The following is a 21,199-nucleotide window of genomic DNA, read 5'->3' as shown; positions in this document are numbered from 1 at the left end:
GCGTTTCGGCGGGACGAGCGGAGGTTTGAAGGAGTCGTTGGCGCCTCCATCGCCGCCTCAGCAGCTATCGCCGCCGCCATCGCCATGGAGCTCTCGCAGTCCTCGTCGCCCCTCCGGGTACGTCCTGCGACCCCTGCCCCCGACCCTGCAGGGCTTCGTGATCCCCCGCCACACCGTCCCCTCGGGGTCTCGGGCCCCCCTCAGCCTCCGCCGGGCACCCACATGGTCCCCTCAGGGTCTCCCCGGGTCCTTCGCAGCCTCCCTTGGGCCTCCTTCAGGGTCTCCCCTGGCCCCTCTCTTGGCCCTTTCCCCAGCTCTCCCTTCTCCTCAGATTCCCCCTCCTCTGCGATTCCGGTTCTCTTCATCCCTCCCGACCCTTTTCCAACTCCCCGGCCTGACCCTCTGGTGTTCCCTTTGTTCACCCACCTCCCTCTCCACCGCTGCCTCTCCTCCAGCAGTTGGCGAATGAGAACATCCGTGTGAACAAGGCCGATGGCCCCAAGAAGCTCACGGTGGAGCACATCTACCAGAAGAAGACGCAGCTGGAGCACATCCTGCTCCGGCCAGACACCTACATCGGCTCCGTGGAGCTCGTCACTCAGGTAAGAGCAGGGCTGAGCCCCCCGAGCGCCTCGGGGTAGGCAGGGTTAGTCATTAGCAGCTGTTACAAAGCACAAAACATCTGCTTATCAGTCAAAACACCCGCTTTACAAACGGATGGCACAGAAGAGGGGTTGTACTTGGGCACTTACAATTTTTTATTTTTTTTTTTCCAGCAAATGTGGGTTTATGATGAAGGCGTTGGCCTCAACTGCAGAGATGTGACCTTTGTGCCTGGCTTGTACAAAATCTTTGATGAGATTCTGGGTAAGCTCACAGATCGCAGTGAGTGACGGGTTATTAACAACGGTTGAATGGAAGAAACTGGAACTAAATATAAATTATCAAGAACTTATTAGCACTGCTTAATAGCAAGCCATTCATGGGAACCAAACAAAAAGAAAAATTACAAAAATCCAATTAGAAACTTGATTTCATTCTGCCCAAAATTCTCCCTTTTATGTTAGTGGTTGCAGTGGAAGAATTCAGAGGTCGATTCCAACCTTCATAATTCCATGATAACTTCTTGTACTCCTCTTTGTAATTTGCAAAATATTTTCATGCTGAGATGATTATTAGTAACACTGTAGTGAGTTTTTGTGTTCATTCTACTGGAACACTTCATAGTTCAAGTTTTCCCTTGATTGAGAATGTAATAAAAACACAATATTCTCTTTCCTTTCTAGTCAATGCCGCAGACAACAAGCAGAGGGATAAAAACATGTCGTGCATTAAAGTCACCATTGATGTGTAAGTTTGGTTTCATTGTTCTGCAGAGCTGAGGTGGCACTGCAGGGCTCTGCCGTGGGGCTGATCCCAGATAGCCCAAATTTAATTCCCCAGTTGTGAAAGCCTTTCTCTTTGCTCAGTCCCCTGGTCTCTTACAGAGGGCTGACTGGGGAAACAGCTGCTCTTTCGTTGCTGTTGTTTCCCACCTCGTTCTCTCCTTTTCCATCCCGACTGAGCGCAGGCAGAGGGTTTTGTGTGTGGGTCCATTTCAGAGCTGATGTGCAGATCTGGGCATTTCTGTGTTGCCTGTCCCCCCTCTGCTGGCAGCTGCTGCACTTGCTGAGCACAGATTTGTTCCTGGTGAAATGGTGCCTTTCCCCAGAGCCTCTTGGTGACTTCTTTCACAGCTCAGCCACTTGCAGCCGTAAAAGCAGATTTTCCTTTCCCTCCCCAGAGAGAACAACACAATCAGTGTGTGGAACAACGGGAAAGGAATCCCAGTTGTTGAACACAAAGTGGAGAAGGTCTATGTGCCCGCTCTCATCTTTGGACAGCTGCTGACATCCAGCAACTATGATGACAATGAGAAGAAAGTCACAGGTGGGGAAGGCTCAAATATGCATTAATATCTCTGAGCAGCTCTATGTGTGTGACTCAGACTAGAAAGGGTGGGAAGGGGGTCCCTGATGAAGCATGAAAACTGAAAGAGGGGAAATTTAGGTGAGATATATGGAAAAAAATTCCTCTCTTTGAGGGTGTGAGGCCCTGGCACAGGTTGCCCTGAGAAACTCTGGCTGCCCCATCCCTGGAAGTGTCCAAGGCCTGGTTGGACAGGGCTTGAAAGCAGCCTAGGCTAGTGGAAAGTGCCCTGCCTACAGCAAATAGTGGGACTGGATGGGCTTTAAGGTCCCTTCCAACCTAAACCATCCTGTGATTCTATGAAAATTGCATTCTAAATCTATCAGAGAAGCCTCTGTGCTCTGTTTAATCGTAATAACAGTGCAAACATGTGAAAAACAAGTCCTACTCTCTTTTAAAAATTTATGAGTTTAATAAAAAATATTAAAATAGACAATTAAGAGACAAAACAAGCAGAAGTTTTTTGGCCGAGGGTGCCTGGCATAAAGTCAGCCAGCAGCACCTTTCACTCTTTCAGACTTCAATATTTAAGGATTGCTGTGTCTTTTCAATCACCTTATTTGGTAGATTTATTTGTGGGTGTTACAAATTTTCTTCTTGAGATTTTTGGTTGTTTTTATTTTTATAAACAGAAATCCTTCATGCAGGGCTACAAGGTGACAACTTCTCTCCCATGTTTTTTGACCTAGTTTTTCCACTATTCACACTATATTACTATTAGAAAATACATTCATCACTTCTCTAAACTCTATTAACAAAACACAATACAGTACAATTATACATACAGTATTCATTCCAATATTTGCAAAAAGCCAACTTTATAATATGCATTTATAACACACAGGAACAGGGAAAATTGTCTTTGAATAATCTCTTAAACCCTAATTAAACAAAGTTTGTAGTTGTGTACTGAGCTTGTAGAATATTGTTGCTTGTTGACCATTGTCTTTGGCTGACGTTGACAAACTCCAGTTAGTCTTGGATTCTTTTAGATGGTTTTGGACAAGGATAATAACACAAGTCTGTGTTCCTTCTAATTCCAGGGGGGAGAAATGGTTATGGAGCCAAACTGTGCAACATATTCAGCACAAAATTTACTGTGGAAACTGGATGTCGTGAATACAAAAAGTTATTCAAGCAGGTAGGAGCACTTTTCTTTCCAGGGAGTTTATACCTGAAATTTTCAAATGAAACCCTCAGGTTTTATTTCAAAACTCTAGACACACCTTGCAGTCAGTTCACTGTGATTAGAGTAAATTTGACCCACAAAATATAATTCAAGGGAATAATGAAATTAGCAGACAGCATCAAAATCTGGTTTTTAACCAGAGTTTTTGTTTAATTTAAAGGTATCTAAAACACATAAACCATCTTACTGCTTTTAAAAACTAAAGTTTGTGTGTTTTTTGACTTGCAACTTACCAAAGCTCCTTTCCCTCAGACCTGGACAGACAATATGGGAAAGGCTGGAGAAATGAAACTGAAACCCTTTGATGGAGATGATTTCACCTGTGTTACTTTCCAACCTGACCTGTCCAAATTCAAAATGACCATGCTGGATAAGGACATTGTAGCACTGATGTCTCGAAGAGCATATGATGTTGCTGGATCCACAAAGGATGTGAAAGTTTTCCTGAATGGACAGAGGCTTCCTGTAAGTGACATTGAAAAGAAACACAAATATCTGTATTTTTCTGTGTAATTTAACCAGTGAAGTTCTGTTGAGGCCATTCTTGTCATCACACAGACCAAATGAACACGTGCAGGAGGCATTTCTGCACTCACTTTGCAGGGAAATGTGAATTAAGTATTTATAGGAACTGTTGTCAACCCTTTCTCTGCTCTCATCTGTGTGCAGGTGAAAGGATTCCGCAGCTATGTGGACCTCTATCTGAAGGATAAGGTCGATGAAACTGGGAATGCACTTAAAGTTATCCATGAAGAAGTCAATTCCCGATGGGAAGTTTGCTTGACTTTGAGTGAGAAAGGCTTCCAGCAAGTCAGCTTTGTTAACAGCATTGCCACCACAAAGGTAACTCAGCAGTGTGTTTAGTGAAGCTAGTGCCTTATTCTTCAACAAAAATATTCCTGGCTATTTGTAAGTGTACATATGTGAGTGGAAAATACTGTAATGTTGTAAAGAATGTGCTTAAAGTTTTAAATAGATATTTATCGTTTTGTGGGTTTTCATGGCCTCAGTGCCAGGTCCTTGTCCCATTCTCCTCAGGGTGGCAGACACGTTGATTATGTGGCTGATCAGCTCGTGACCAAACTCATTGATGTTGTGAAAAAGAAGAACAAAAACGGAGTTGGAGTGAAGCCTTTCCAGGTACAGTGTTAGGATTTTACAGGTGGGAAACACAACTTTGAGCATTACTGCAAATTGTAACTTCAGCTTAATGCGTAACTGCATTAATTAATAACATATTTCCATTTTACAGAGACTATATATAAGGTTGCTAATTACAGAAGTCTCATAGTGTCCAGTTTAAGCCAATTAACTTCCCTTTGCTTGAGCAATGTGTTTAGTAGTCACTAAAGTCAGTGTAGATACACTAAACTGCAGTATCTGTTAGATAACACCTATTGAGGTGGAGAAATGCCAATTCCTTGACATCCCAAATCATCTTACACTGTCCATGAGTGTTCATTAGCTGTTCACAATTAACAAAATATTTACAAAAAATCCAAACCCTACAGTGCTGAGTGTTCCCTCACTGTGTGGTTGACTACTGAGCTGAGTCTGTACACTTTGTGATCTTTGATGTATTTCACTGCAGGTGAAGAACCACATGTGGATTTTTGTGAATGCCTTAATTGAAAACCCAACCTTTGACTCTCAGACGAAGGAGAACATGACCCTGCAGTCAAAGAACTTCGGCTCTACCTGTAAACTGAGTGAAAAATTCATTAAGGGTGTAAGTCCTGATGTACACAGACAGTCAAGATGTCTGTAAAAAAATACATTACAAAAGTTTCTGTCATTGTTGAGACTTTTCCCACAACTTTCGATTGGGTTTTGCATTGCAGGCAGTTAGCTGTGGCATTGTTGAAAGTATCCTAAACTGGGTAAAATTTAAAGCTCAGAACCAACTGAATAAGAAGTGTTCATCTGTGAAACACTCCAAGATTAAGGGTGTTCCTAAACTGGATGATGCCAACGATGCTGGTAAGTGCTTGATGTCCTTTGTAACCAATTAATTCAAAAACAGTTAAAACTTGTTTAACAAAAGATTTGTCTCCTAAGGAAAAGTGAGAAGAGAAAACCTGTCATTATAGTTTTATTCCCATTTTGCAGTCCCATTGACTATGATTATCTCCATTTACTGTGTGTAGTGCCAAAAGAACTGTGTTAAAAGATTATTTCTACTTGTTCAGTCGTGAATGTGCAGGCTTGGATTTCATTCTCAAGTAGAAAACTGACACGATTTTCTTCTTTTTTAGGCAGCAAGAATTCTCTAGATTGTACACTGATCCTGACTGAGGGAGACTCAGCCAAAACTCTGGCTGTCTCTGGTCTGGGAGTGGTTGGTAGAGACAAATATGGAGTGTTTCCTCTTCGTGGGAAAATCCTCAATGTCAGGGAAGCTTCTCATAAGCAGGTTGGTTGGAAAATGGTTACAGTTACGTGTTGGAAGGTGTGGTGTGATTTATGCCATGAGTCAGTGCAGCTGCACCTGGAGCACTGGATCTCCAAGGAGCAGTGTCTTAAACACCTGAGTCTTCCCTCATCTTGAGCCTGCCTCACTGGTTAAGTAGCAATATTGATTAAGTCCTGTTCAGTGATTTGCCTGAGGGGATAATGTTCGTGTTGTGGATTGGAAAATGTTTGGAAATATCTAGAATACTTTAACCATTAGAAATTACAAGTTTCTAAACAGCAAAAAACACCAGCAGGACAGAACTCAGCCAGTTATTCACTTACAGATAACTTTATACTTTCTTAAACTACATTTTGAGTTTGAAAGACAAATTTTTATTCTGTGTGATCTCTTTCAGATTATGGAAAATGCTGAAATCAACAACATCATCAAGATTGTGGGTTTGCAATATAAAAAGAACTATGAAGATCAAGAATCTTTAAAAACTCTTCGTTATGGAAAGATTATGATCATGACAGATCAGGTTAGGTTCATTAAAATTGAAAGTTGGGAGAGGATAACTATTAGCACTTAAGTAAAGAGATAGGAAGAAAATAATTCTCTAACTGCTGCTATTGTTTTACCCAATTCTCTGTGTTTCTTTTTCCTATTTTACATTTTTGTGGGTCCTAATGTTTTTTTAACCACAAAAAAAAAAAAAAGAAAATGGTGAGTTACATCAAACAGCTAAACACTGTCTTTCCAGTCTGCTGATTCAAAGTCCTTGACCAGTCCTTCACACTTTTTTTCACCAAAAATCTACTTTTTCTGTTTCTCTTAATTTTCAGCAATTAACACATGGCCACCTTTTTATAGGTGAAAGTTAATAGGGTCAGTTAGCTGGAATTACAGTAATTTACTATTAAGCCAACAATTGTCATTTCCATCAGTCCATGATAAAATTTGGTTTGTTTTTTTTTTCTTTTATAATTCAGGATCAGGATGGATCACACATCAAAGGTTTGCTGATTAACTTCATCCATCACAACTGGCCATCTCTTCTAAGACACAATTTTTTGGAGGAATTCATTACTCCCATCATAAAGGTGAGGGCTGGGGGAGGACGAGGTGAATGACTGAGGATCCATTATCCAAAAATGCCTTTCATTTCACAATTAAAATGTTTGTCCGTTGTAGGCCACTAAAAACAAAGAAGAAATTGCATTCTACAGCATTCCTGAGTTTGAAGAATGGAAATCCAGTACACAGAACTACAACTCATGGAAAATCAAGTACTACAAAGGTTTGTAAAAATTTAATATGGTGAAACTGATCCAAGTCAGAGTATTGATGATTCGATGCAGTCAATCCTGCTTTGCAGAAAGGATTTGGGCTGGGTGTCCTCCAAATCTCTTCCCTCTTGTGATATTCCAATTAGATTTCAAATACCTACAGGAATTACAGACAACATCCAAAACTTCTACATGCCACTGCTCACTTAATTGTAATTCTTAGGACTTTAGTGATACATCTCGTTTTGAAGTAATTTAAGTTTTCAGGAAGTCATCTTCACACTATTTTCATATGATGCATCACAAAAACTGGGCATAGCAAAATATTTCTTTGAATTGGAACTTAATTTAGGCAAAAAGTCATTAGGATTAACTCTCCTGTCCCTGCAGGTTTGGGTACCAGCACATCAAAGGAGGCCAAAGAATACTTTGCAGATATGACAAAACACCGAATTGGCTTCAAATATTCTGGGCCTGAAGATGATGCTGCGATCACCCTGGTAACTAACACTTGATTTAATTGCTGACTTACTACCTTTGGTATTTCACCTTGTAGAGTGCTCTCTCTGTATTTTCTCTTGAAATGCTCTTCGAGGCCTTTGGGCTGGAGACAATCTCTGTGTTACCAAGGCTACAGCTTTAGCTGAACCAGGAGCAGCGAATCTGCCCCTCGACCTCAGGGCAAGAGTACCCTTTTAATGATGGGTTTTAAATATAGCTCAGAACAAACTAATCACTACAAACCAATTGACATTTTCAGACACAATTGTAAATATTCCTTGAGTATTTTTCTGAGTATTCTGCTGCAGTTTTCTCCCAAGTCAGATCTTCCCTTCCTCCCCCAGTGCGAAACGGTGGATTAAAACAGTCCTAATTTCTGTGAACTTCACCTTAGCTGGTCATGCCAAAAAATCAAGATTTTCCCCAAAATATTAACTTCCCCTCAAATCTGCTTTAGTCTTTTGTTCTTATTTTAAAAATCTATAAATTTGAACCTAACTACTCTGTCTTCTACAGAATGGTCAAAATTATGCTCTTAATATGTTTAGCGACAGAAACCTTTTATTGCATTTCTTGGGCTCTTAAATCAGCCTGTTTAGCATGTTGTTCTCCTGGGTAAGCTCTTCCTTTTTCTCAAGTGATCCAATAGTGCACAACCACAGAATGTTCTGGAATTGAGTTACTTTTCCTTTTGTAACATCCAGGCCTTTAGCAAGAAGAAGATAGAAGAGCGAAAGGAGTGGCTGACTAATTTCATGGAGGATAGAAGACAACGGAAGCTGCACGGTCTGCCAGAGGTAAAAGGTTTATGTTTATAAGGAAACTGGTTTCCAGTCTCTGCCTGGGGCTGTTCTCAGCTTCATCCCGGCACGCCAGAGCTGCACACAGCTCAGTCAGTGAGTCAGGTCCGGATTAAAGGACGTTGAAAATGTGTCAGGATTTTGCAGAGCGGCTTCTTCTCTCATCTTATCAATGTAGCCTCATTGTCAATTATCCGACTGTCAATTTCGTTTTTAACTCTCATCTTTTGAGCTACTGTATCAATAGGAAAATGATAACTCAAGCAGAGGCAAATGAAGTCTTTATTTCCCCTAAAATGGGGGAAAAAATGATTCCTGGGAAGTGTTTCTCTTTGCCAGGCAAAGGGTGTCAGCACTTGAGCTGTATTTATCTGGTCTTACAAGAAATTCCCATTTCAGTGAAACTAGCCAAGAAACTGATTTAGCCCTGTTAAAATTAAGGCAATCTTCTCTCTGTTTTTCTTAGGAATACCTGTATGGGAAGAACACTGATTATCTGACATACAATGATTTCATCAACAAGGAGTTAGTGCTGTTCTCAAACTCAGATAATGAGAGATCAATCCCATCACTGGTTGATGGTAAGTGATTTCTAAGTCGTGATTCTGCTTGGTGTATCTCAGAAGTGAGGAAATGGGTGTTTGATGGCACATGAGAGCCAGGGAACCTGCTGAGGTTTCAAGGTCAATATCCTGAAGTCTGTTTCCTGCTCAGGTTTTTTTTCTCTTTGGATGAAATGTATCATCCATTTTGTAGTATATTATTGCCAGTACCTTACTCAGCTGGTACAGAATCTTTAGGTGCATAAGTAGTTCTTGTATCTCTCTAGCAAGCAAAAGCCAAGTGCATCACATCACACTTTCTAACCACGAGGTCTTTTCTTTTTTCATCCAGGTTTGAAGCCAGGTCAGAGGAAAGTTTTGTTCACCTGTTTCAAACGAAACGATAAGCGGGAGGTGAAGGTTGCTCAGCTGGCTGGTTCTGTCGCTGAGATGTCCTCATACCATCATGGTGAGGTAAGAACCTGCCTGGGTGTGCAAAATACCTTAAAGGGAAGGTAAAAACCCTTCTGTTTGTGTGAGTTCTGATGCCTCTAAAGCCAAATTAGATGTCTGAGTGTGTACACCAAAGGGAAGTGGCTGTTTAGCTGTTTTCACCATTAATTCTTCAGTGTTAATTTATTCTCACATTGGTCATCTTGCCTGTCCTGTCTGGACTTCACAGGCACATAGTTCATTCAAAAAGCCAAACCAGAAAACCCTACTTAATTTGTGAGGGACTTAGACAGATATTAATAACCTTTCTGCCTGGGTCAGGGCAGGTTAAGCACTACCACAAGGTTCTCTGTGGAGACTGATAGAATCTTTCACTGGGGGTTTCAGAGCAGGTAGGCAGTAACAGGTAGAGACATAAGTCAGCAGTAGGTAGAGACAGGGCTCACTAGAACATTTCAGATGGTTTTGGGGTGCATGGTTTCCTCCAGTATTTCATCAATTGTGTTTACCCTCTGTATCAATGAAGTTCTTGGTGTGAATGTTGCCTTGCTTTGTCCATCCCCTGAGCCATTCTGCATGTTCAGCTTTGCACCTCCTTTATTGCAGGCCGCACTGATGATGACCATCATTAACTTGGCTCAGAACTTTGTGGGCAGCAATAACCTCAACTTGCTGCAGCCCATCGGTCAGTTTGGCACAAGGCTGCACGGAGGGAAGGACTCTGCCAGCCCTCGATACATCTTCACCATGCTCAGGTCAGCATTCCAGAGTTCTTACTGTCTTAAAGGACTTGATATTACAGCAATTAGAATGAAAAACAAATTGGATTTTCCCCTTTAAAAGTTAAGGCTATACTTGCATGCTCAGAGTAGCAACAATTGAAGTGAGATTCAGGTGCTTAGATTATGGAAACATGGCTATCAATGCAGAGAATATAGAAATGAAAGCAGAACCAAAGGGAGAAACCTGGATGGGAAAATAAAAATTAGGGAGGTTTCTTTCTGCCTGGCAGTCATGTTCTGTAACAAGAATTTTGGTTTAAATTCCCTTCTCCATTCCAGTCCCCTGGCACGCTTGGTGTTCCCACCGATGGATGACAACGTCCTGAGGTTCCTCTATGATGACAACCAGCGTGTGGAGCCAGAGTGGTACATGCCCATCATCCCAATGGTGCTGGTCAATGGGGCTGAAGGGATTGGTACTGGCTGGGCCTGTAAGATCCCCAACTTCGATATCAGGGAAGTTGTGAACAATATCCGTCGGCTGATGGATGGAGAAGAGCCACTGCCAATGGTAAATAATATAATTTACAAACAAATGTCTTGGTTGTTAGTTTATTGAGCTCACATTGAGCATTTTATGGGCGTGCTTAAAAAAAGAGGCATCCACACAAAGCTGAATCCAGTGTTTTTTCTCCTCAGCTTCCCAGTTACAAGAATTTCAAAGGCACCATAGACGAGCTGGGGCCTAATCAGTATGTGATAAGTGGTGAAGTGTCCATCCTTGATTCTACAACCATCGAGATCACTGAGCTGCCTGTCAGAACATGGACACAGGTAATAAACAGGGAATCTGCTCTGGGAACGTACAGTTTGCTCTTTAAAGCAAAAAGCGAGTTGTGGGTTTTGGGTGTGACTTTGCTTCTTTTTCCTCAGACATATAAAGAGCAGGTTCTGGAGCCGATGTTGAATGGGACTGAGAAGACCCCTCCTCTAATCACAGACTACAAAGAATATCACACTGACACCACGGTGAAGTTTGTGGTGAAGATGGCTGAAGATAAACTAGCAGAAGCTGAAGCTGTGGGGCTGCATAAGGTCTTCAAACTCCAAACAACTTTAACATGCAACTCCATGGTACGTGACAGATTTTGCTGAAGGAATTTCTTGGTTTTACTCAGACTCTGGACAGCTGCAGTCGTTGCGTGAAACAAAAATCCTCTTTGGCAGTAACCTATTCACTCTGATTTTTCTGCTGTTACTGGTTTTAAATCAGCTTTGAAAGGTCAAGAGCCTGGCTTAGGAGTGGACCCAGAGTGGATGGTTTGCCTGAAGGAGGCAAAACGGTCTGAAATCACAGTTTGCAGAGCTCTTTGAGCCAGCAGCAGGGGCACTGAACGTCTGGTTCCTGACAAAGTGTGAAGCTTTGATGCGAGATGTTTGTCCTGCACAGAGCTCTGAGATTCAAGTAACCTTAACTCTACTGTGTGCATTCAAGAAATTCTAAAATTGTCTCTGCTGCTGTGCTCACGAACCGAAGTAGTTTCTAGAACAACACTGAGATTTGATAATTTGTTGGTTAATAATTCAGTGGTACCATCACACCTGTGTTACAGGTAACTTTCAGTGGGTTTGGAATCAGTTTTATCATCATAACACCCATGTTCTTTCATTTTCCTCCAGGTTCTTTTTGACCATGTCGGCTTTATCAAGAAATACGACTCTCCCCAGGATATTCTTAAGGAGTTCTTTGAACTCCGGCTCCGATATTACGGTTTGAGGAAGGAATGGCTTATTGGGATGCTGGGTGCTGAGTCTGCAAAGCTGAGCAACCAGGCTCGCTTCATCCTGGAGAAAATAGATGGCATAATTGTGATTGGTATGTTGTTCTTGGTGACTGGGATTGTAACTGGGAGAACTGGGTGATCTCTTGAGCTCTGTCAGCACCCCCTCGGCCCCAGGCTGGCTTTTACAAACCACACCAGGGCTTATCTCTGTTCCGGTGACATCCAAGAGGAAAATGCTTCACAGAGTATCCTTGGTCTGTGTATTATACACATAATAATGACAATGGGATACTTAAGCAGCTTTCCAGCTCTGTGTGTGAGAATTTTTGAGAGAATTTCTTAATAGTTTAGCAATAATTCCTACTTTTTTCTGACTTGGTAGGAGTAAGAGGTAATTATTTGTGGGTTTAGAAAGGGCAGTGTTTGCTGTTAAATGCATTCCCAAGAATCTGTATCTCTCTCCATTATCTTTGTGAACCTCTGCAAAAATACTCTGCGTTCTCAGTGGACTGGGGGCTCGAACTTAGATGATACTTGAGCAGCAGCATCTGAGAATCATGAGCTAGAAAAAGAAGCAGGTCTTTGTTCCCAACATACACATTTTTCAATCAACTTTTCCCCCTCGGTGTAAAAGCCGGGCTGTGTTCCGCTGCCTTCACGGAGGATGCGGCCAGACAACGTGTCATAAGATGCTTTGTGGTTTGTGTCTGAAGGCTGCCCAGTAATCCCAGCAGCCTGGGTCTGTCTGACTGAACTCAAGAAGAGAAATAATTCCCCTGAAATGCATTTTCTTGGGTTTTTTTGTAATATGTAGTTCCAAGGCTGCCAGAGCTGGTTTCATTTGTATTTGTGTCTCATGGTTGATGGCTTCTGATACCTTAAAAATGAGCAAATTCCAGCTGAAGCATTTCCAGTGGTTGAGCACTTAGAGCATAAATTTCCCGAGTGATGTCTAATGAGGTGCAAGCTATACCACACTATCAAGGGTTTCTTTCTCCACCTGCCTGTCATGATAAAACCTGTTTTATACCTTTTTTCCCCAAGTTCAAAAACTACTTAAAACAGGGGAAATGCATGTATGGAAACAAAAATACTAACATTTTTTTGGCTGGTACAGGAGAAATGCTTCCCTGACAAATCACCTGCTAAATAGGAGTTTTTCAGGTGTTGTTCAGGCTTTTCCACACGTCCCAACTGTGATGTGGAAAGGCTGGTTTGGAGCTTTCTAGGCTGCTGAGTAGCTACAACCACAGGATCCAAAGTGTAACTCCTATCTGTTGCTCCTAACAGCGACTGGTAGTGGGCACTGAGTGACAATCCTGAAATGTCTGTTTGCAGAAAACAAACCCAAGAAAGAGCTGATTCAAGTTCTTATCCAGAGAGGGTACGAGTCTGATCCAGTGAAGGCTTGGAAGGAGGCTCAAAACAAGGTAATGCCTCAGTCATCCTCTGAATATGCACAAACTGGCCCCGAGCTCTGAGGCTTCATAATCCTTAGAGAGGCCCAAGTTGCTTTTCAACTGGCAGGATTCAAGGGCTTCTGTGTTTGATCAGTAGCCCTGCCCGTGTGTGTCAGGGTTTTTGTTGACTGTGTTTGTTTCAAATCCACATTTAGGATGAAGAGGAGGAGGAGGAGGAGGAAGGGAGTGACAAAGAATCAGCTGCAGCCTCCGGCCCAGACTTCAACTACCTGCTGAACATGCCCCTGTGGTATCTGACAAAGGAGAAGAAAGATGAGCTCTGCAAGCAGAGGGATAACAAAGTATGTGCCTTCCTTACCTTTTAAAAGCATTATATTTATAATATATGATGTGTTACACAGTTTATTTTTGGCTGGTGGGTTGAGATGTGTGACTAAGGATTATGGTCTGTGATTCCCATCAGGAACAGGAGCTGGAAAACGTTAAGCGCAAGAGTCCCTCTGACCTGTGGAAAGAAGACCTTGCTGCCTTCATTGAAGAACTCGATGTATGTTGATGCTCAGTGCAGGCAATCAACTCCTTTGTCTTATCCACCAGCCCTTTATTGATTTTGTATTTTTATTTTTGTGTTATTTTCTCTTCTGCAGGTAGTGGAGGCCAAGCAAGCACAGGATGAGAGTGCAGGGATTGTTGGCAAACCTTTGAAGGTGAAAGGAGGGAAAGCAAAGGTGAAGAAACCCCAGCTGGCAGAAGTAATGCCATCCCCTCATGGCATCAGGGTTGTTCCTCGGATCACTCCTGAGATGAGGGCAGACGCAGAGAAGAAAACTAAAAAGAAAGTAAAGGTAAAAAACAGCATTCCAAATGCTTGATCTTCCTTTGCATCCTCTTCAATATAGTCCTAAAGAAATGTGAGTCTTTGTTAGCTGCACTTGTCCTGTTGAAGCAGTTGTTCAGGAGTGGGACAGGACCTCAGGATTTGGGAAACAGTGGGAATAGGGGTGTCTCAGTCTGAAGGAGAACAGACTCACATATCAGGAGATGGCTTAGAGGGAAATTTTTGGCACGCTGCAGTGCCAGAGATGGGCTGGTAGCTCAGAGAAGGGGGGGGATGCAAGTGAGGTTGTTCCAGGTGTCTTGGGAATTTGATAAACCCTCTAGCAGGCAGGAAGCACAGCCAGTACATTCCCTTCTCCAGAACAGCCTTTGCATTCCCAGCAATGCTTTCACCCACTTAATGCCATCATTGTTCTCTGTATCAAGGAGATAAAGAAGATTGAATCTTTTTATAGGACTAGTTGAAATTGTGCCATTCAGCCATTTCCAACAGAGAAGTATAACCCATCCCCTCACCTGTTTGGCCCTGGAAGCCACAAAGGTCACTCTTTTCCTCCACATGATTCCACCCAACAAGTTTTTCCAAATAACTCACTTTTGTTTTTATCCTGCCCTGCCCAGTCCCATGTCCCCATCCCCCCAGAGCCAGCACACAGCAGCAGGACCAAGTGCTCCAAAGTGGGGCCAGAGTTCCTGTTTTTGTTCATGTTGGATTTTGCCTTTTAAGTCACCTGATTTGGGGGCAAATCCTGTCTGTAATCAATTCTACACACAGTTTATTTCAGACTCAGATTCCTTGTACCAGTAACTTTTTCATGGCTAAAATAAGCTGCTCCTTTCCTCCATTACCCCGTGTGCCACTTTTGTGTGAGCTGACTCACTGTTTGGTATCTGCTTGCATCTGCAGAGTGAAAAAACTGAATTTGATGAGAATCAGGATGAAAACACATCCGGAGAGAAGGAGTCTGCAGGCCTGAAGCAGAGATTAGCGCAGAGGCAGAAGACTGAGAAAGGTAAATGCTTTGATGTTATTCCCTCCAAGGAAAAGAAGGAAAGGGTTGTCAGTTTGGTTATCTGACCTCTTCCTGAAGGTGGTGAGCAACACCTAGGATCAGTAGTTTAAAAACTAGGTGAGAAAGTGATCCTGGATAACGGTCAAGCAGGATAGATTCCTATTTCTCTTTGTTTAAGCCCAAATCATCTGAATTCAGTGTATTTTTTAGCTGAGCCTGAACTATACATGGAAGTTTGCTAGTTCATCCTGCCTCTCAATATTTTTCAGGAGCTAAGAGACAGGCCACTCTGCCTTTCAAGCCAATAAAGAAAACCAAGAAACAAAACCCTTGGTCTGACTCAGAGTCTGATTCAGAGTCTGATTTTGAAGCACCTCCTCAAAGAGAGAGAGTGGTTCGCCAGGCAGCAGGTGAGTGAGGACATGGATGCAGGAAGAGGGATGGTCCTCCTTGTGGAGGAGAAAATGGAACAGACTATTTAGGGACCTCCCAGAGCCTCAGGTCACATTTAGAAATCATCTTTAAAAGGCTTCTTTATTTTACTGTCTGAAACTATAAAATATTTCTACCATTTGTGCACATTTTCAAGGAAAAGTAGAAATGGGCAACTAGAGAAATATGGCTGTTAGGTTTAATTACACAACTGTCTTGGCAAATTAAATGTGTTGTGGGTGAGGTTGGAAGACTCCAAATGACAGAACACGCTTTTCATTTGGAGTCTTCTCCCTGGCAGTCTCAGCATCTGCTTGTTTTTATTCAGATCTTTATTTTTTAATACTGTAGCTAAAATATTGAAAAAGAAACAGAACTGCATACTGCCAAATGTGTAAAATAACACATCTGTGTTCTTCCATCAGCCAAAGCCAAGCCCGTGGTCATTTCGGACTCAAATCCCTCCAGCTCAGATGAGGAGTACAAATTCCAGGTTGACAGTGAAGACAACTCTGATTCGGACACAAACTCTAAGAAAAAGGCTCCTCCCAAGCCCAAACCTGCTCCCAAGTGAGTATTTTTCCATAATCACTAGAAATTAGCTGTGTTTTAATGCTACGGAGAAATTAAAAGGGATTTTTTTCTAATGCCTTCTTTAGTGCATCATAAACTAAATTAAAAACTTGGGGTTTTCTTTTCCAGGGAAACCACTGAAAAAGCAGCAAAAGCTCCCAAGCAAAAAGCAGCACCAAGTGCTGCCCCTGGTGAGTGTGAGACCTCTATCCCAATGAGGATTGCTCTGTAATCCCTCAGCAGTGCACAGGGAAGAGCAGAGGGGATAACTTGGCTGTTTCAGGCTGACTTTTTGCTTTCCTTATTCCATTCCAGTCGAAGATGTCCCTGAGGAGAAGGTGAGCCAGGCTCCTGCAGCTCCGTCCGTCCCAGTGCCAAGCACCAAGGCCGTGACCAAAAAACCTCCTGCAGCCAAGAAGGCCGGAGCCACCAAGGGTAAGGGCAGCTCAGCAACATCAGTTCTAGAGAACAATTATAATTCCTGTGGGAAACGGGCTGAGGGATTTCACTTGGCGTTCCAAGGCCTGGGCAACTGGAGTTTGCATTTTAGCAAAGATCTGAGGTTTGTGGCAGAGGTTCTCTGGTTGTCATGTTTGAGGTCTGTTTCCAAACATATCATGTTCTAGTTCATGTTGGACATGCTTGGAGGGAGGGAATTTTAGTTTAGGAACAGGAAAAGTGAATGCTTCCTACAGTGCTATGTAATACTTGGCAGGGATAATCCGAGTGGAATTTGTGTCTTGCAGTCAATGTCCTACTTCATGTCTTTTTGGGAAGGAAAGCTGCCTTGCAGCAGGCAAGCTTTTGGGGGTAGTTTGATCTATTCAGTGCTGGATGCATCTGATCTATCTCCAGCATTTGACTCGGGGTTTTTTAAACTCAGCTGCCAGACTTTGATGACACTGTGTTGTGTATTCCAAATGGAATCAACTCAGTGTTGATACCAGCAGAAAAATAGTGTTACTTCCACTCCTAAATTAAGAAAGCATGTTATCACTCAGAAATGGCCTGAAATGAGCTGAACTGGAAGTTGTGCTTCAAGATGCTCTTTTCAAAAGTGAAAATATAGGTAAGAAGGGATGAGTGAGTGAGTGGGAAATTCCTTCCTCCCTGTGCAGGAATTTGAAGGCCTGAGATGGGTTACGGAGCCTTGAGAGATCAGGACTATTCAATCTGAAATAGTCTGTAAATTGCTTTGGGGACACTTTAATTTGATCCTCTAAATGTAGCGGAACTGAGCAGATAAACAACCTCATTCCTCACCATCTGTGGAAGAGGGATCTTTCTAGAAACCCCAGCTTCAAACGGAGCCGATCTGTGCGCTGACCCCGCGGCAGCGCAGAGCCTGTTTCTGTTGGAAGTATTTCCCAAACTGGGAACGAGAGAGGAGCGAAACAGGGGTTTAACACCGTGTTCTCTTCCAGACAACCAGCCCTCCATCATGGATATCCTGGCCAAGAAAAAGGCTGCACCCAAACCCAAGCCAGCGGCGAAGGAGGGATCCCTGCGCGCCGGGGGTGACAACGCCAAGGGGAGGAAGGTTCTGAAGAGGCAGCCAAACTCTTCGGATTCCGATTCAGATTTTGGCTCAAAGGCTTCCAAATCTGTTGCATCAAAGGTTTGTGCAATACCATCAGCGCCAAGGGAACTGTGGAGCGTGGGGTGGGTTCTTCTGGCAGGAAAAGCCTGGTGGAGGTTCAAACCTCTCTACCTGGGTGTGGGGAATGGGGAAGAGGGGAGTCATAGAATCATGGCGTATTCTGAGCTGGAAGGGGACCCACAGGGCTCAGAGAGTCCAACTCCCAGCCCTGCACAGGACATCCCAGCAATCCCACCCCAGGGGAGTCCAAACACTCCTGGAGCTCTGTCAGCCTTGGGGCTGTAACTTTCTCTGGGGAGCCTGGTCAGGGCCTGACCACCTTTCTTTCATAAGGGTCAGACACCCCGGATCCTTGGTCTGCTCCCACCACAAACACCCACCATCCCCTTGGCACAGTGGGCATGTGGTGCTGTTCATTCTGTTCCTTGTGGATGCTCAGATCCCTGATTCCTTTCCTGCTTTCCCTCCAGAAATCCAAGCTACAGGACAACACCTTCACCACTGACTCTGGTGACGAAAGCCCCGTACCTCAGCCTCGTGCCAGGCCTGGCCGCCTCAAAAAACCTGTCCAGTACCTCGAGTCCTCTGAGGATGATATATTTTGAGGTTTTAGGAAAATTTTAAACTCCAGATCCACAATGAGCCTTCAGCAGTGCTCCAGAGCTCCCACCAAAGACCATCTCAGCCTAGGAAATCTTCACCAAATGTGAGCCACTCCAGAAAGTTCGTTACAGGTGAACACAGCTCGTTTGTTCTTGCTTTTAAATAAGTTAGATGTGTTTAAACAAGAACTTCCCTTTTTTTGGTGAACACTGGAGCCATTGCCCAGCGAGTGCTGCCGCACTTCCCTCTTCCCCATTATTTGACACTTTGTGGTCATTTTAGTGTTAAAGCTGAATTTAGGATATGCTAAATCCTTTCAAATTTTTACATCTCTCGTGAAATATCTTACAGTACATGAGTTTTTAGTTCCACCACCCAACACAGGTGAGCTGGAATCATTTTTCCAGCACTGTTCCTTCACGATGTAAATATTTCTATGTTTTTTCTTGTTGTCCTGACTTTGTTCGTTTAAATATTTGTCTAATAAAAGTGTCTTTACTTCTTTTTCTTCACTGAATTTGTGTGTTTTTAGGGAAAAACAACTGCAGAGCTTGTGCTAAGCCCTCCCTCTCTCAGAGCAGAGGGCTTGGCACAGGCTCTGGGGGGTGCTGGGCTAGTTGGCCACTTCCCCACTGGCTGTGGCCACTGTGGCTCCACAGCTGAATTCTTGTGAACACCCCTGTGGTCCCAGCATGGGGGGAGCTGCTTGCCCAGAGCAGCTGTGGTTGCCCCATCCCTGCAAGTGTCCAAGGCCAGGTTGGAACAACCCTGGTCTAGTGGAAGATGTCGCTGCCTATGGGAGGGGATGGGACTGGATGCAAACCGTTCCCATCCAAACCATTCCATGAAACCCCAGGGCCCCCCGTGCTATCGGTGCTCTGCTGGAACCCAGTCAAGTGTGGAAAGCACTGTCAGATTTTCCACTGGCTCTGGAGAGCGTCTCCGGCGCGTCCCCTCCGAGGGCCGGGCTATTTACAGCTCCTCTGCTGCAGAACACGACCCATGACACAGCCACGGGTGGGTTGTGGGGCTGCTCTCAGAACTCTGGCATCACCCTAATGTGGGTGTAGAGCTCTGGAGTGGACCACGGGGTCCAAACCAGGAGTTTCCCATCCCAAAACCTTGGATGGGGTGCTGGGCTCCGGGGCATCAGGCACTGCCCCACCCTGGGCATTGCACGTCCCCAAGGGGTGAGGCGGGTCTGAGGGTGACCTGGGTTGTCCCGGGCTCTGCTCCCGTTACTGGAGAGGGGATTTGAGCGGCCACCAGATGCTGTCAGCCCTGGGCAGGAGCTGGCAGGAGCCCTGACTGCCACACAGGATTTTGTAGGGGGATCAGTCTACACGTGCCAGAGCTGAGGGACAACCCGGGAAGACCCACAGGACCCCCAACAGCCCTGGCACAGCGTCCTGGGGCAGAGAGGGCTGGTGCCAGCCGTGAGCAATCCCCCAGGCACTGCAGGGCTGGAGACGTGGCAGCAGGGCTGGGTGTATGCCGGGGGGAAGCAGGGCTGGGAGTACCCAAGCTCCGAGGAGTCAGGGGGGTGATGCCAGTGGTGGGGGGAGGCTTTTGGGGGCTGAGTGCTGTGGCTGGGGACCCTGAGGCTCTGTGAGTTTGGGAAGGACAAAGTTTGGGGGCATTTCATTTGGGGGCCACCACCCCTGTCCCAACCTGTGCCGTGGGCAGCTGCTGGCCCTGGGCAGGGCAGCTTTTGTTCTCGAGCCCCCGCTGGCAGTGCTGAGCCCTTCCCTCCCTTCAGGCGCCCCTGCGGGTGCTCTGTCCCTTTAAAAGGACTCCAGGCGTGGCTGTGGGACCATTATCCCATCCCAGCTGGACAAAGAGACTGGACAGTCCCGGACAGCCCTGGACAGCCGGAGCCAGCAGCGCTGGCACGCCGTGGACCGCAGCCTCCGCAGGTACGGGGCTGTTGTGGGGGCCACAGCTCAGCCAGCCCGAGCAGTGGACGGGGACAAGGCATGGGGAGTTCTGGTCCTGCCCTGTTGGTGTCCTTGGACCCATCCCTGGGGGAGAGTCCTGGGCACAGAGGGGACACTCCTGACAGGGCTGAGCGGGGCTGGCAGTGCCTGGGCACCCTCCCGTGAGCGGGGACGCTGTGGTTTGGGCACGGCGAGGGGATGGAGACCCGGAGGGGCTGTGCTGCTGTGCCGGGGTCCCACCTGGAGGACACTGCGTCCCCCCCAGGGTGACCCCGCTCCCACAGCGCGGCCATGGGCGAGTGGGGCTTCCTGAGTTCGCTGCTGGACGCCGTGCAGGAGCACTCGCCCATGGTGGGCCGCTTCTGGCTGGTGGTGATGCTCCTCTTCCGCATCCTGGTCCTGGCCACCGTGGGCAGCGACGTCTTCGAGGACGAGCAGGAGGAGTTCGTGTGTAACACGCAGCAGCCGGGCTGCAAACCCGTGTGCTACGATGCCGCCTTCCCCATCTCCCACTATCGCTTCCTCGTTTTCCACGTCGTTGTGCTCTCGGCACCCGCCGCCCTCTTCGTCATCTTCGCCGTGCACCAGGCGGCCAAGCCGGGGCGCGGGGGGGCTCCCGGCCAGCGCGCCCGCCGCCTCCAGCCCTTCTACGTGGGCAGCGTGGTGGCCAGGATCGCCGCCGAGCTGGGCTTCCTGCTGGGCCAAGCGCTGCTCTACGGCTTCAGGGTGCAGCCCCTCTTCGTGTGCCGCCGCCGGCCCTGCCCGCACCGCGTCGATTGCTTCGTCTCCCGCCCCACCGAGAAAACCGTCTTCATCCATTTCTACTTCGTGGTGGGGCTGGTCTCGGCGCTGCTCAGCCTGGCCGAGCTCGCCCACCTCCTGCGCAAGGGACCCCCGGCCCGGGCCGGCTGCTGCCAGCGGCCGAAGGAGCGGGGTCCGGCGCCGGGACAGCCGGCGGGGGCTGCGGGTGGTCCCCAGCCGCGGGGAGACCTCACCGTGTGACCCGGCTGCCACTGCTCTCAGCCCGGCGGCGACTGCGCATCTCCCTGCCCCGGAGGGGTCTCGGCCCTCGCCGTGCCCGGGAATCCGATCCGCGCCGGGCTGGGCTGTGCCCCGGTGCCCCCGGTTCCTGTTGTGGGC

General features: G+C 45.9%; 2 protein-coding genes across 2 annotated transcripts; both read left to right on the top strand.

The window, feature by feature from the left end:
• The first annotated feature begins 84 nt into the window (after positions 1-84).
• TOP2A (DNA topoisomerase II alpha) lies at positions 85-18,630 on the top strand. Its single transcript, XM_066336575.1, has 35 exons — positions 85-117; positions 456-602; positions 777-867; positions 1,287-1,350; positions 1,784-1,929; positions 3,012-3,109; positions 3,410-3,622; positions 3,827-4,000; positions 4,196-4,297; positions 4,749-4,886; positions 4,999-5,137; positions 5,413-5,570; positions 5,968-6,093; positions 6,545-6,655; positions 6,747-6,852; positions 7,232-7,341; positions 8,047-8,139; positions 8,609-8,723; positions 9,037-9,158; positions 9,744-9,892; positions 10,199-10,430; positions 10,559-10,693; positions 10,793-10,993; positions 11,540-11,735; positions 12,982-13,073; positions 13,259-13,405; positions 13,528-13,611; positions 13,712-13,909; positions 14,809-14,914; positions 15,184-15,324; positions 15,772-15,916; positions 16,049-16,110; positions 16,235-16,354; positions 17,344-17,537; positions 17,990-18,630. The coding sequence occupies exons 1-35, from the start codon at positions 85-87 to the stop codon at positions 18,122-18,124; spliced, it is 4,623 nt and encodes a 1,540-aa protein (XP_066192672.1). The 3' UTR covers positions 18,125-18,630.
• Positions 18,631-20,350: 1,720 nt separating this feature from the next.
• Positions 20,351-21,061, top strand: GJD3 (gap junction protein delta 3). Its single transcript, XM_066336658.1, has one exon. The coding sequence runs from the start codon at positions 20,351-20,353 to the stop codon at positions 21,059-21,061; it is 711 nt and encodes a 236-aa protein (XP_066192755.1).
• The last annotated feature ends 138 nt before the right edge of the window (positions 21,062-21,199 follow it).

The sequence above is a fragment of the Sylvia atricapilla genome, chromosome 27, assembly GCF_009819655.1.
Source record: "Sylvia atricapilla isolate bSylAtr1 chromosome 27, bSylAtr1.pri, whole genome shotgun sequence".
NCBI classification, from domain to species: Eukaryota; Metazoa; Chordata; class Aves; order Passeriformes; family Sylviidae; genus Sylvia; species Sylvia atricapilla.
Note: the sequence above shows the minus strand (reverse complement) of the source record. Positions and strands in the feature narration are given on the sequence as shown.